Below are 16604 nucleotides of genomic sequence, written 5' to 3' on the forward strand. Positions count from 1 at the left end.
CTTCCTATCCAGTGCTTCTACTCCATATTTGCAAATTTACTGCTGCCCAGTCTTATATAACTTGATAATCTGTCTGGGTAACTGTTTCAAATTAATTAGTGCCAAAAGGGAATTACCTAGTCACAGCATTCACTGACTAGGGCAAAATGTAATGAACCATTGAAAACAGTCATTCATTTACTTATCTTGGTTGTTTTGACTAATCTAATGGGTGACAGCATTAATGAAGGATAATGTATGGAATCCTGGAAGAATGTATCTCAGTCCAGAAATACCTAAGTAAATTGGCCTATCAAATTCACTGTCATTAGGACAATAAGAAATTTAACTATAATTTCAAAATGGTACATCCTAATATTACAATTCTAGTTTAGTGTTTTAAATTCACCTCTCCTTAGATGTTAACCAGAAACTCAGACTTTAGATTGTAAAAGTTTATTGATATGATCAAAAAGCAAACAGCCAGACATTTGGTTATCTTTGTCACTACAATGTGTCATTTTAAATAGTATTTTTAAATGCATAACAAATAATATTTAAACAATTGCTAGAAAAGTTAATTAAGAGTCTACTTAAGGCACTTCAGATGAAAGCTAATTTCAACATTTCCACAAAAGTAACACTATTCTAAGTGTAGTAAATCTGCTTTCTACAGATTTTAGCCAGAATGCAACTTCTCTCCTTAAAGAAGAAGAATGTGCTCTTAAGAGACAAAACAAATACAAAAAAAACTGTCATTCTTTCAATGTTCGTTGCAAATTATCTGGAGCTATACATTTTACATGGCAGTAATATTCCCCCCGTTAGTATGTACAAATCAGGGTATATTCATACAAGTCTCATAAGAATCACAGCATAAATTTACTTGGCCTGAGACAAGTACAAGAACAGCAGATAAGGAATCCAGAATCATACAATTTACAGTGGAGTAACAAAAACAGGCTCCACTAGAGAGTAAATATCCCCTCACCCACCAAATCTACTAACAAAAACAAAAACAAAACCCCCACATACAACATTTCTTCTTAGGCAATTATATCCATCTCTTTCTTCAAACCTCTATTATATAAGACTTCCAGACCACGTGGGAGAGTTATTAGATGGTAAATAGTAGCAGGCAGTCACAGTATTATTTTAATGTAATAATACTTCTAAGATTTATTAAACATTTTTTTCATTATCAGAATTCTCATATTTCCATTAACAGTGGCATTTCTGGATACTCTTTATAACTATGGGGGAGGTTATAGCTAGATCTAATGATAACCATCAACTTCCATTCTTCACAGAAATTTGGTTAGCACATACGGTTATTTTCACTGACAGAAAAAAGATAAAACTCAAAACTTCTTCAAATGATTACTTTGTTCTCCACTTAAAGTGAGAAAATGAAGGCTAAAATAATAGCAAAAACCAGAACAGCTTTCAAGAAACATTTACTTTCTATTCACAGGCAACAGCTTAATATTTCATGATTTTATTTTCCCAATCTAGGGGAGTCCTTTTCCTAAACACAAGGGTTAATGAAATATGTTGCAACTGTAATACAGATATCAACTTAACCAGATGAACCTAGCTTTTTCTCTTAGGTACAAATGAAATAAGTGATGAGCTCTAATTTGCAGAAACGTTTTAGACCATTTAAAATTTACACTGATTTTAGCACTAAGCTACATTTTTATTAGAAAGGCGCCCACCTTAAATAAAAGAAAACTAGGGAGACAGAATGAGCCTGAAATCTTTCCAAATACAGGTAGTTAATACCACACTCATGCAGAAATCATAATCCTGCATTTAGAGATATTTCTTAATGTCTACAGCTACCAAGAAGCATAGTTTGCACTGCATTTCAGGAGGAAAGATGGAGGAGGACTGGCTAGTCTTTTTTTCTAAAGTCTAGACATGTACTCTGAAGAATGGTGTTCCATTTTCAGAAGACACATAGCACATATGATTTCTCTGCCCAAAAGGAAAGATGTGCAAAGTATACACATCCATGCAAAGATGGAAAAGTTAAGAATGGATTCTTGATGTTGTTATCAGAACTGCCCCCCACACCTTTGGATAAGATAATAAAAAATCAGGTGGTCAAAAGTTAACTAAAGCAGTTTTGAACCTTGTTGTAACTAAAATGAAGTAGTAGCTTTAAAATTTTTTAAAAATATTTAATTCCACTAAATTAAATATTCCACAAAGTTTACTGGGAAGGGAAGGTTAAGAGGAGAATCATATCCAAATACTTCATGATTTTGATGGAAAATTGCTTCTTAAGGCACTATACATCTTCTTTGGTTAAATGATTAACTATTTTAATCACTTGAAAAAAAGAGGTAATACAAAATACACAAATTGCATTCTTCTTTTCACACACACGTTTTTCATTTTTCAATTTCCATTACTCCAGTGTCTACATATCTCTGGAATCCTTTTTAACTCATCAGAAAGCTGAAACAAAAATATATACCAATCTATTAGTCTCTGAAAGAAAAGTAGTCTTTACTTCTAATAAATATCTTGATTTTTTCAGATCAAAGAACATTTGGGTACATGTATAATAAACTTTGAGTATCAATCACAAAAAGTGAGAAACACTGAGATATTGAGGTAGTCTTAGGAGAAAAGGAAATAGAAATAACTTCGAATTAAAATATCTCCTGGAGACACCAATTAATAACTGAATCAACCACGGTGATCAAATACGTAACAGAAGTCCCAGCTTCTGGGGAGCAGAAGATTACCCTTGTATCTCAGCTAGTATTCTATAGGGGATAAATTATTTTAAAATGTACATACACAGAAGAATAAAAGTATAAAGCTAGAGGATTATAAGTCAAGGATCAAAGTTCTAGTAGGTTTTGGTCTTAAAATTAAGTAACTCTGCAGAAAATGCAAAAGAAGATTAAGTTGTTCACTAATCAAAATGCATTTAGGAATGTGACAATATAATGAACTGATCAGGGAGTGTTTCAAAATTACCTACTAAAAACTTGTGTTAAAAATACGAAGAATGAATGTGTCTCAAAAATATCACTTGATATACTTTACCTTTAGTGTTCATAGTCGTTTATACAACAGGACAATGTTGTAGTAAAAGAATAGGAATTATAGTAAATGGCACTCAGATTATAAAACTAACTTACAACATTCCCCATTGTGTACTGGTACATTTATTTTGGCTAGTAACAGAATAAAACCAAGAACTTATAACCAGGAGAATAATGTCTTCCCTGAGCCTTAGAGATCTCTATGAACATTATAAGCCAATTAGACCTTCTTAAACACTCTTTCTTATTATACACTCTACAAACTGGATTCTAATCAAATGTTCTGTTTATGCCAGCTAAAGAGCCTGAAAAGTAGAGTGAGAAGTTTTAAAAAACATTAGAAAAATAATTCTGTCCTCAAAAACACGTAAAGTATGCAGATAAGGAACTGTATGAGTAGACAGGGTATAAAATGTCCTAATCATTATGTGTTTGATAGATTTCTAGGTTAAATTAGGAGATGTCAGAATAACCCTGAATGATGTTCCTGAGAAATCACATGCTATTGTTCATTGTATCATAATTATTTTAATTTCTATATGCAACATACCTAAATTAAAGCCTACCTCTTTGCTTTAGAAGCTAGAGTAATTTGGCAATACAGTCAAAAATACTATAAAGCAACATCAACTCTAATCATTGTAAGTATAGATAATCACTATATAAATGAAAAATAATCATACCTATATGGATATCCATGATATTTAGATCTGAAAATAGAGAGCATCCAACTGAAGAATAATACAACGAGTCCAATACCAGCCACACACATTACTGCAGAAAAATAAAAGGACAGTAAAATGAGCATGTTAAGCATAATAAAGAGCAAGAGCATAACTTGTAGGCTATACTTCCAAGAGTAAAAAGCAAGGGCTTTAATTTACTGGTAAATCTAAACTGTACAACAAAGTTCATCCCCATTCTTATATCTTCAGCAGTCTGCCTTCTCCTTTAATTTGCTCCATTACAATATAATAGAATAGTTCCATTTACATACTTGTGTAATTTAATTGTATGAAATAATGAATTTTATTAAAGCCATCACAGTCAAGAATTTAGTGTTAAATACACTGTTTTATGACTGACAAGAAAATAACTCACTCAGTTATTAAACTTCTTTTAAATTCTTAGTATGATCTTATTTATTATTGATAAATATTCACCTAAAGACATCTGGCAATATCATTGTGAAAGCCTTACTTGAAAGTATTTTATTCATTCACTGGTAACTACACTGCTTGTATGAGGAACTCCTTCAACATGGATTCCTCATTTGAATTATGAGGGGAAAAAACCCGCCCAGATTCCTAGTCCTAAATTCATAGCTCTCTCCATTAATCCCACATGCTCTGGTTTAGCATAGCAGTTACCAACCTTAACTCTAGATGCTGACCCTACAATGCTCAAGTATGATTCCCATAACATGAGGCTCTTTGAGTCCCTGGACTAAGACTGGCTAAGAAGCATAGAGGGAGGGGTGTGGGAAAGCATGTGTGCTACAGCAATGGAAGCTCCAGGGAAACTGGAGCTCCATATTTATTGGCCGATACCAAAAACAACTTTTAGTTTTGTTATACTTCGAGAATAATTCTTTTTCCTTTTAAAATTTTCACACAATATGATTAGGGGCCAAAATGTAAATGTTAAATATATTATATCTGAGTATTAACACATGCTCTTTGGAGAAGTCTTTTTTTTCCCTAATCAAATGCACACATACATGTATATATACAGTTTCACTCTGAATATATATTTGTACTCTACTTTTTCCACGTATCTAAGAGTGCTTCAGGTAGTTCTTGGTACATAGTAGGCACTAAAGAAATATATATTATTACTATTTGTGACTATTTCATTAAGTTAGAATCTTAGAAGTAGATCAAATTGTGACTATTTTAATATATGTCACCAAAATGTTTTACAATTTAAATTCATGCCAGCAGTGTAGTACCCAGATGGCCTTTCCCCAATAATGAATACTGAAATAGGCAATTTTTCAAAAGTCAGGAATGAAAGGATGTATATTGACTAGATAAAAAATTGTTACATTAGTTCTATTTTTCTAATATGTAAAAATTCATTTCAATTCAGCAAAATACATATCTCCCAAATTTAAAATCCAATGTCATCATCTTTTTTCTAGAAGAAAAAGTAAATAGATTTATTAACCTAGGTTAATTTTGATGACATTTAACTCTTTAACCATAAAAAGAAAACTCTTAGACTGATTTCATGTAAAACTCTTAGACATAAATTACATTGTTTGCATTTCTTTGTAACAAATATCAGTGTGTGAATATTCTAATATATAAAAAGTCTATGCAAACCAATAGGAAAAGGAGTAAGACTCTAATACATAAATGGCAAAAGACATTTTACAGAAGGGAAAACACAAACAGCTAATAAACATCTAAGAAAATATTCAACTATACTAATAACCAAAGAAGTACAAAATAATGTATTTCCCCCTTATCTGATTAGCAAATATACACATACACATTTTTAATGAGGTTATCTAATGTTGATAAAGTTACAGTGAAACAAGCATTCTGAAATACCACTGGTAGGAATCTAAATTATTAAAATATTTGGGGAAAGAATTAGGCATCGTCAGCTTAAAACATCAAGATAATTGAAAATACTCATACACAGGACCACACAGTCATTCTACTTTAAGGAATTAATATGAAAGAGGATAAAGTTTAATATGCACCATAATAGTCACTAAATAAGTATTATAATGAAAGTTAGGAAAAAAGTAAACACTTAACAAAATCAGATTGGTTAAGTAAATTACAGTATAGATTATAAATTAAAAATTATGTATGGGAAAGTATTAGTGAAATATTTTAACTCTGGTTAAAAAGGGGTGGTATAAGATTCAAAGTATTATACATACAGTTGAAAAGATGTTTTTATAAATGGAAGGAACTTATATTACGTTAAAATTATTAGCTTTTCAATGGTGGAACAATGGGTAACTCTCCCCCGAAATGTTTCATTCTCCTATTTTCCCCCACATTTTCTACAATGAGCACATATTATTTTTATAATCATAAAGAAGTAAAATAATATAACTAAGAGGGGAAGTGATTAAAAGGACATTCTTTTTTCTGTATTAAAGGCAGAATTGCTACATTTTGGCATATGATATGACTTACTCTTTCGCTTTCCAATATCCATGTCAGATGTAGCAGCTTCACATAAAAGCACCATCCCTAAGGTAACCCCACCATCTTAGAAAAATTGTTTAAGGAGAAATTCACACAGACAAAAATAACATACAACTTTAATATTTCTAGAATAATATAGAATGAATAAATATATAAACCTTCTACTCTCAATTATAAAAAATTATAACTACATAATCTGGTGTCTACATAGTATGACAATTATTTACTATGAAGATAAAATAAAAAATTAAGGTTAGAAAATTACTTTATTTGCACAAATAAAAACTGATATTTTAAACAAATGTCTGATATTTGTTTTTAAATACTGTCTGATATCAGTATTTAAAACTGATATTTAAACTCATAGATGAAATATGAGTTTTCCTCTAAAATTGTACTTTGAAATAAACTTCTGGAACATTCTTCCAACTATTGCGTCAATCTCATACACATTTAAAAAAGTTAAATAGCCATTTTGAATATTTCAACCACCCTCCAAAAAAGAACACACTTGAAACGTACACCATTTAAAGAATAGCAACTGGGCTTCCCTGGTGGCGCGGTGGTTGAGAGTCCACCTGCCGATGCAGGGGTTCGTGCCCCGGTCCAGGAGGATCCCACATGCCATGGAGTGGCTGGGCCCATGAGCCATGGCTGCTGAGCCTGCGCGTCCGGAGCCTGTGCTCCGCAACGGGAGAGGCCACAACAGTGAGAGGCCCGCGTACCGCAAAAAAAAAAAAAAAAAGAATAGCAACTAATTTTTATTTGAAAAATAACTTATCAAAATTTTCCAGAATTTCAATAATTAACCTTTAAAGCACAAATTACTACTAAACTACCTAAATTGTCCTATTCTAATAAAAAGAGAAAATCCTGCGAGCCATAACCTCACTTTTATTCAGCTTAATATAGAAGCTATATAAATACAAAATAGACTTACTCGTGCAAAAGGTAACACATGGCATGGCAGAACAGTAAAATAAGAAAAATCACATTTTGAAACAAAGAGAATGTGTTCTAGTAGAAAAGAGAGACTCACCCTGCAGTTTGGTGAATACAAACAGCAGTTTAAAATGCTCATATTAATTATGCATATACACATGCATATTGTATGCTACCTCATGTGGGTATAATTAAACAGAAAGGGGCATAAACTCATTCATGTTTTTTGTTTTTTAGCCAAGTTGTCTTCTCCAGTAATTATTTTTTTTCTTACTGGGGTTCTTTGTATGCATGTAAGCATAAAGACTGATCATTTCTATAGGCTTTGGCTATAGGTACTCTGATTAATGGTTGAGACTTTTGTTTTTGGAATGGTTTGCTTCTGTATCATGGTCTATGAGCTTTCCGTCTTACAGTATACCACCAAGGTCCAGCTATCAAGAGCTATGGTGCACTTCCATATGTATTGTTTCATTTCATTTATAGACTCTTTAAACTTTTACTATTATACTTTTACTGCCTATTATAGGGAGGCACTATTAGTTGGAGTCACAAAGTTAGAGGAAATACAGACCATTCCTTGGACAAGTTTACACTCTAGTGGGGGGATACAAGCAATAAATAATAAATAATTACATAATCATGATGACATGTTACCCTGAGAGAACTAAATAGAAAAGAGAGGAGGTGGTATTACATAACATACAGGAACTAGGCTACTAAACGAGCTACTAGGGGGACTTCCCTGCTGGTGCAGTGGTTAAGAATCCGCCTGCCAATGCAGGGGACACAGGTTTGATCCCTGGTCCGGGAAGATCCCACATGCCACAGAGCAACTAAGCCCGTGCTCCACAACTACTGAGCCTGTGCTCTAGAGCTCACGCACCACAACTACTGAAGCCCGCATGCCCTAGAGCCCGCGACCCACAACTATTGAGCCCACGTGCCACAACTACTGAGCCCACGTGCTGCAACTACTGAGCCCATGTGCTGCAACTACTGAAGCCCGCACACTTAGAGCCTGTGCTCTGCAACAAGAGAAGCCACAACAATGAGAAGCCCCTGCACCGCAATGAAGAGTAGCCTCCGCTCACCACAACTAGAGAAAGCCTGCATGCAGCAACAAAGACCCAACGCAGCCAAAAATAAATTGAAAAAAATTAATTAAAAAAATTAAATAAAAGAAATAAATGATCTAGTAGGTTTGGGGTTCACGATGGCAGAGTAGGAGGATGTGAGCTCACCTCCCCCAACAAACATATCAAAAATACATCTAAATGTGGAATAATTCTCATGGAAACATAACTAGACACTGGCAGAAGAAATCCTATACAACCAAAACTGAAAGGAAGATCTCCACTTAACCGGGTAGGTCAGGAAAAAAAAAGGCGTTGGGTCAGGACCTACTCCTCCTGGAGGGATCTGTAAGGAAGAGAAGGTCCGCATGGGTGGATCCTCACCCTGGGGAGTGAGCAGGTCATGTCACAGTCTGGGCATCCCAGTCCTTGCCTGCTAGGAAATTTGCTGGGACAGACAAAAGGGCTACAGAAGCTTAGACTCTACTTGCAAGGAGCACACGAGTGATGGCTTACTAACCATCAGGGCAGAGTGAGCCCTGCACTGATGTCTGTCACCACACCACAACCCCAACCGGAAGGGGCGGACACCCCGGCTGTGCTCACTCCACCCTACAGCCTGGCGTGAGATCTGGGCAAAGACTTGGTCTAGCTATGCAGAGACAGACCAGGTTGCCTAGGGTGGTACCACAAGAACATGCAGCAGCTAAGCGCTGAAATCTCAGGAAGACAGGCCCTGGGAGAGGACTCATCTAGCTATGCAAAGACTGCCTGGAGGGCCTGGGGTGTGGTCCAGGTGTACACAGTCGTTCCTATCGCAGTGGCACCTAGGCTCTGCCAACTCCACACCCTAGCTTAGCTCTAGATATGGGACAGACAGGTCCTGGGAGAAGACTGCCACAGAGGCAGCCCAGATCTCTCATGGCAGTGCAGCCACCTCAATTCCTGCAGCCACAATGCTCCAACCCCCACAGCCTTGCACTAGATCTGGGACAAACACAACAAAGGGACGCAACCTTGGACTGCTTCTGAGCGGAACTGTGGATAGCTACACAGGCAGCACATAAGTCCTCTGTGACTGCATAGGCCTCACTTGCTTCAGCAATCACCTCCGATGGGGCAGGGCACGCATTCAAGGGCAGTGGAGCCTGATTGAACCCGACCCTCAGGGCTTCTATTCCAAGAACTGGGGAGCAGACCCTGCCCCTAACAGGGTAGGGATAGCCATGGAGCAGAGAGGAAGCCCACCTCATATCTTGCATAGTCTCTAGATACTCCAACACCAACCAAAACCCCCATCAAGGGGATAATGACCAGCACATCCTGAGGAAAGACGTGGCTGGTATCCACACCAAAACCACCCTCGCAGCAAAAACGTTGGACACACATAGTCTACACCGGGATGCTCCCACTTAAAAACACCCCTTTAAGACCACAGAAGATAACTGTTTCTCCTGAAATCATAGAGACAGAGAATGTTAAGTAAAATGAAAAGGCAGAAGAACTACTCCCAATTAAAGAACAAGAGAGGGCTTCCCTGATGGTGCAGTGGTTGAGAGTCCGCCTGCCGATGCAGGGGACATGGGTTCGTGCCCCGGTCCGGGAAGATCCCACATGCCACGTAACGGCTAGGCCCGTGAGCCATGGCCGCTGAGCCTATGCGTCCGGAGCCTGTGCTGCGCAACGGAAGAGGCCACAACAGTGAGAGGCCCGCCTACCACAAAAAAGAAAAGAACAAGAGAAATCCCCAGAGAAAACAAATAATGAAACAGAGCTCACCAGTCTAGTAGACCCCAAGTTCAAAAAGGTGGTAATAAAAATAACTGAATTAAGAAAGATTATCGATAGAAATGCAGATCATTATAACAAGGAACTAGATAAAGAAAGGATTCCAAAGGCAGCAAGAGAAAAACAGTCAGTTACAAGGGAACCTCCATAAGGCTATCAGCTGATTTCTCTGCAGAAACTTTGCAGGCCAGAAGGGAGTGGCATGATATATTCAAAGTCCTGTAAGGGTAAAACCTGAAATCAGGATAGCCAGCAAGATTATCATTTAGAATAGAAGGAGAGAGAAAGAATTTCTCAGACAAGCAAAAACTAAAAGAATTCAGCAATACTAAACCTACCCTAAAAGAAATATTGAAGTGTCTTCTCTAAATAGAAAAGAAGCAAGGATCTATAGGAAAGGGAAAACCACAAGAGGAAAGGCAAATATATAAAAGGGTTTAAGATCACTTAAATAAACCAGTACAGGGCTTCCCTGGTGGCGCAGTGGTTGAGAGTCCGCCTGCCGATGCAGGGGACACGGGTTCGTGCCCCGGTCCGGGAAGATCCCACATGCCGTGGAGCGGCTGGGCCCGTGAGCCATGGCCGCTGAACCTGTGCGTCTGGAGCCTGTGCTCCACAATGGGAGAGGCCACAACAGTGAGAGGCCCGCGTACAGCAAAAAAATAAAATAAAATAAAATAATAATAAACCAGTACATAGATTTAAAAAACAATTTAAAAAATTTTAAAAGTGACTGTAACTACAATAAACAGTAAAAGGTTAAGCATGAAGATGTAAAACAGGACATCAAAATCACAGAATGTGGGGGAGGGGAGTATATGCATATAAATGAATATATATATATATATATATATATATATATAGTAGGCTGAAAGGTTTGTTCGTTTTTTTCCGTAAGATGGCTCTAGTAGCACTTAGTTGTCTTTATTCATTTGAAACAATTTTGTTAGACTGTATGTGACAGCTGTCATATCAGCATGCATTTAAAAAAAACTAATCAAAATTGGTGAATTTTTGTGTAGCCATTTTAATACTGAAGATGGGGGAAATAGCAACATTTTCAGCATATTATGCTTTATTATTTCAAGAAAGGTAAAAACGCAACTGAAATGCAAAAAACGGTTTGTGCAGTGTATGGAGAAGGTGCTGTGACTGATCGAACATGTCAAAAGTTGTTTGTGGGGCTTCCCTGGTGGTGCAGTAGTTAAGAATCCGCCTGCCAATGCAGGGGACACGGGTTCAAGCCCTGGTCTGGGAAGATCCCACATGCCATGGAGCAACTAAGCCTGTGTACCACAACTACTGAGCCTGTGCTCTAGAGCCCACAAGCCACAATTTACTGAGCCCGTGCTCCCTAGAGCCCGTGCTCTGCAACAAGAGAAGCCATCTCAATGAGAAGCACGTGAAGCGCAATGAAGAGTAGCCCCCACTCGCTGCCACTAGAGAAAGCCCGTGTGCAGCAACGAACACCCAATGTAGCCAAAAATAAAATAAATAAATTTATAAAAACAAAAAAAGTGATTTGCAAAGTTTCGTGCTGGAGGTTTATCGCTGGACGATGTGCCACGGTCGGGTAGACCAGTTTAAGTTGATAACAATCAAATCGAGACATTAATTGAGAACAATCAACGTTATACCACGTGGGAGATAGCCGACATACTCAAAATATCCAAAACAAGTGCTGAAAATCATTTGCACCAGCTTAGTTATATGAATCGCTTTGATGTTTGGGTTCCACATAAGTTAAGCAAAAAAAACGTTCTTGACCGTATTTCCACATGTGATCCTCTACTGAAAAGTAACGAAAACGTTCCGTCTTTAAGAAAAATTGTGACAGGCAATGAAAAGTGGACACTGTACAACAATGTGGAACAGAAGAGATCTTGGGTCAAGCAAAATGATCCACCACCAACCACACCAAAGACCAGTCTTCATCCAAAGAAGGTGATGTTGTGTATATGGTGGGATTGGAAGGGAGTCCTCTATTATGAGCTCCTTCCGGAAAACCAAACGATTAATTCCAACAAGTACTGCTCCCAATTAGACCAACTGAAAGCAGAACTCGATGAAAAGCGTCCAGAATTAGTCAACAGAAAACGCATAATCTTCCATCAGGATAACGCTAGACCGCATGTTTCTTTGATGACCAGGCAAAAAGTGTTACAACTTGGCTGGGAAGTTCTGATTCATCCTCCTTATTCACCAGACATTGCACCTTCGGATTTCCATTTATTTCAGTCTTTACAAAATTCTCTTAATGGAAAAAATTTCAATTCCCTGGAAGACTGTAAAAGGCACCTGGAACAATTCTTTGCTCAAAAAGATAAAAAGTTTTGGGAGGATGGAATTATGAAGTTGCCTGAAAAATGGCAGAAAGTAGTGGAACAAAAGGGTGAAGATTTTGTTCAATAAAGTTCTTGGTGAAAATGAAAAATGTCTTTTATTTTTACTTAAAAACCGAAGGCACTTTTTGGCCAACCCAATATATATGAATCTATGTACAAAACAGAAACAGACTCATAGACATAGAAAACAAACTTATGATTATGAAAGGGGAGAGGAAGGGAGGGACAAATTAGGGTTATGGGATTAACAAACACAAACTACTATACATAAAATAGATAAGCAACAAGGATTTACTGTATAGCACAGGGAATTATATTCAATATCTTGTAATAACCTATAATGGAATATAATCTGAAAAAAACTGAATCAGTATGTTGTACACCTGAAACTAACACAAATATTGTAAATCAACTACACTTCAATAAAAAAATAAAAGAGCCAGTAGAAGAAAGTACATTATATACGATGAAGGCAAAGATATTTGTATAAAAGGAAGCATAAGTATAGAATTGCGGAAAAATGTTTGTTACTTTGATTATTATTGTCCAAGCTACATTTAAACAATTTCTTTGCCTACTGAATTAGCAGTTTAAAAAAATAATACATAACGATGGTTAGGACTTGCCAGGGAAAGCAGGGCACATATATATTTCTGGCAGCAAACCTCCCTACCCCACCGCCTTTTTTTTTTGGCCACACTGCGTGCTATGTGGGATCTTAGTTCCCTGACCAGGGATTGAACCCACACCCCCTGCACTGGAAGCACAGAATCTTAACCACTGGACCGCCAAGGGAAGTCCCTCCTACCCTTAAATTTAAGCAAAAGCCTTTTGGAAAACAATTTGGACAAAACACGAAGAGCAATAGACAGATTTACACACTCTGTTTCATACTTCTGGAAATTCAGAGATATGCCAATTATTATTATTATTTTTGGCTGTGCCGCGTGTCTTGCAGGATCTTATTTCCCTGACCAGGGATCGAACCTGGGCCCCCAGCGGTGAAAGCCTGGAATCCTAACCACTGGACCACCAGGGAATGCTGTCAATTATTTTTATACCCAAGAAAACATTCTTTCCAATATTCACCAATAGGAGAATAATTTAATTATGATATATCCATTATAAAGACATTGATAATGATGACTATTTTTCCTTTTCCTTGCCAATATTTTCTTATTGCTCTGTAATTCTCATGCACTTTTGTAACTTTGAAGGCCATATACAATTTATTAAATGCTTATAATACATTAAAAAACCAAACTGTGTGTGAAGTATGTCTATAACTATAAAAAATGGAACTCCTCTTAGTCATCTAGATGATGGGATGACAAGGCAGGGCAAATGACACTACCACCAAGTCACTGGGCAGATTCTCTAACAGTCTGGGCTACAATTGATTCCTGTATGTCAATGTTAGGACCCCTTGGCTGAGAAGCGCAACTCTAGGAACATTACATTTATTCCCCTTGTTGATTTGCTCCGCAGAGTCACTGTTTATGCATTCAGGTGGGTAAACTATGATCAGTAATACTAAGAAATGTAGACTGCTACCTATCTGATATCACTGTTACCCATTCTTCAGCTTACAGAGACATCAATTTTCAGATGTGAGAAAGTAAAAATCTGCCCTGCCATTCAAGAGGATGGGCCAACACTATATAAAGTAGCTGCACAGTTTACAGGAAATAATATTTCTCCGTAGGGCATGCTGCAGCTGTAAAATGTCAAAATAAACCCTGTCTTTGAGTAACTACAGTTTTCTTACTCAATGAGGAACCTTGTTCTCTAAAATCGTAGACTGATTCAAATTATATCAGTAAGAAGGAAACATTCCATTCTGGACTGGAGGATCTAAGTTACTCAATTTACAAGTACAATTTCTAAGTAGCCTCAATTTACAACCAAAGTACAGAGCTTTAAAAAAGGCGTTTCTGGGTTTCCCTGGTGGTGCAGTGGTTAAGAATCCACCTGCCAATGCAGGGGACACGGGTTCGAGTCCTGGTCTGGGAAGATCCCACATGCTGCGGAGCAACTAAGCCCACAAGCCACAACTACTGAGCCCATGTACCACAACTACTGAAGCCCACACGCCTAGAGCCTGTGCTCTGCAACAAGAGAAGCCACCGCAACAAGGAGCCCACCCACTGCAACAAAGAGTAGCCCCGCTTGCCACAACTAGAGAAAGCCCACATGCAGCAATGAAGACCCAATGCAGACAAAAATAAATAAATAAATTTAATTTAAAAAAAAAGGAGTTTCTGAAGACAAATTCCCAAATTTATCTGAACGGTGTAGTTTCCAGGAAACAGAACCCTGGGTTCACTTCACAGTCCAGACCTGATTCTGATCCCTTTACACTTAGCCTGGCTTTGCTTTGAGCTCATCAAAACATTGCTTCATTTACATTTCATCTAAGCTCCACCTTTCCTTAAATCCTATAACAACTCTATCTTTCCTTAGGTAAGATATCGCATGGTCCCTCTGATTTGTAGTCTCCTTTGTAGCAATGATCCAATAAGCTTGGCTTTATCAGACTTGCAGGTTTGTCCCTGGTGGTCTTTAGCTGATCAGGCTAAGACAGATGACACAGTAATATGATTCCAAAGATATTATGACTTGCACTAATACGAGAGCAGCCTCAACCAAATGCTGTAGGATGTAAGAAAACAGACAAATTAAAACGTGGCACCAAGAACTTATTGTAAAGAGGATACTAAACAGAAGAACAATGTGTGTTTCAGCTACAAACTGGGCTTGGCTGCTTCCATGGATATAATTCTGGGGGAAAAAAGGACAAAATTTAATCTTTAAATATACAGTAAATTTTGGTGATTTAATCCTAAAATTGACTACTTTCAAACACTATGAAATTAATAATTTACCTGATGTATGTAAGCATTGGATCTGTAGCATTCATCAGTAAAAAGTTTGATTAAAATGAAAGCTATTTCTGTTATTTATCATTATTTGTACTTATATTTATTTGTACTTATTCACTGTACTTATACTGTGTTTTCAACAACAGAATATATGAGAAAACTAGTTTTTCAGTGTAGAAGACCATGAGGTACAGTAAAATAAACTCCATGAAAACAGGGACTATGTTTTTCTTATCACTATACCTAGTAATACCTAGTACAGTGCCTAGAAAGGATAGATGCTCAAGTACTTGATCATCTATTATTCTATTTAGTTGAAGGCTAACTTTCATTCTTAGCCACCTTACTCAAAAGAACTACCAAATGGGATAAGGAACTTCCCACTTTTAAGAGTACTGCACAGCTTTTTAGCAATTGAAGTTCATTAATACAAAGAGATTGAAAAGTCAAAACTAAATCTAGTTCCTTCATACTCTGGCACTGATCTCACAGGATAATAATAATTAAGGTTAACTTTGGTATAAGATGAAAAGAAATCCTGGACTTTCCCTTACCACATGTCCTGTGTGGGGATTCTTATGAGCATATGGTGGTCCTCTTATATGGTTCCACATTTGACCAGATGTCATAGCAAGCACAAAACACTAGGAAACAAAAAGTAATGAAATACTCATATAACATGGTGTAGCTGTTCCCACCTTGATTAGACTCATAGGTGTATGAAAAGTGCACCCTCTCAAGTAATATATGAAATAAATTTTTTCAGATAAACGATAAAAGATAAAAGGCTTATATTTCATCACAAGGATCACAAGAATCAATAATATTTACTTTGAAAGGAAAACACTGTTTTAACATTATAAATAAACTGACACAAGTTTAAAATTGAATATTGAAAACCGTTTTAGAAGAATATTTTCAAAAGAACTGGAGATTTTTGTAGGGGTGACAGTCTTTCAGGTTGAATAAAAACTGGGTACAATGAGTTCCTTCAAGCTCTGTCCATCCTAATGAGATAATGGAGGAAACAAACTGATTTTAAGGTATAAAATAAAAATATATCAAATCTTTTCCCACAGGTAAGAAATAAACAAAATGCCACCTAACAATGTAATATTAGGAGTTTTATTCAAGCAATTTTTCTTCTAAAATTCACTTACCAGAGCCGCAAAAGCCCATCCAGTTTTATTAAAGAGAAATTCCATATTGCTTCTTCGAAGATATACAAGTCCACCAATAACAGCCAAAAGCAATCCCAACATAAGGGGGCCAGCATAATTTGGGGGTCTAATTACTCTAATCTAATGGAAAGGAGAGAAAAACACTTTAAAGTATGAATTTTATCCATTAATTA

At 36.8% G+C, this 16604-nt stretch overlaps 1 protein-coding gene across 2 annotated transcripts in view; it reads right to left on the reverse strand.

Annotated features, from left to right (window-relative positions):
- Nucleotides 1–428: 428 nt before the first annotated feature.
- MAGT1 (magnesium transporter 1) overlaps nt 429–16604 on the reverse strand; it is a 42604-nt gene continuing 26428 nt past the window's right edge. Inside the window, exons 5-10 of one of the 2 annotated variants that reach the window (XM_079910896.1) lie at nt 16411–16551; nt 15805–15894; nt 15086–15149; nt 6206–6280; nt 3728–3818; nt 429–2445 (exon numbers count right to left, since the gene is read on the reverse strand). In XM_079910896.1, coding sequence (XP_079767022.1) covers nt 2430–2445; nt 3728–3818; nt 6206–6280; nt 15086–15149; nt 15805–15894; nt 16411–16551 — 477 coding nt within the window. In that variant the 3' untranslated portion in view covers nt 429–2429. Of the gene's footprint in view, nt 2446–3727; nt 3819–6205; nt 6281–14749; nt 15021–15085; nt 15150–15804; nt 15895–16410; nt 16552–16604 lie in introns of those variants that run through there. The other variant, XM_079910895.1, reaches the window with a different exon arrangement.

The sequence above is a fragment of the Stenella coeruleoalba genome (assembly GCF_951394435.1).
Source record: "Stenella coeruleoalba genome assembly, chromosome: X".
Classification (NCBI taxonomy): Eukaryota; Metazoa; Chordata; class Mammalia; order Artiodactyla; family Delphinidae; genus Stenella; species Stenella coeruleoalba.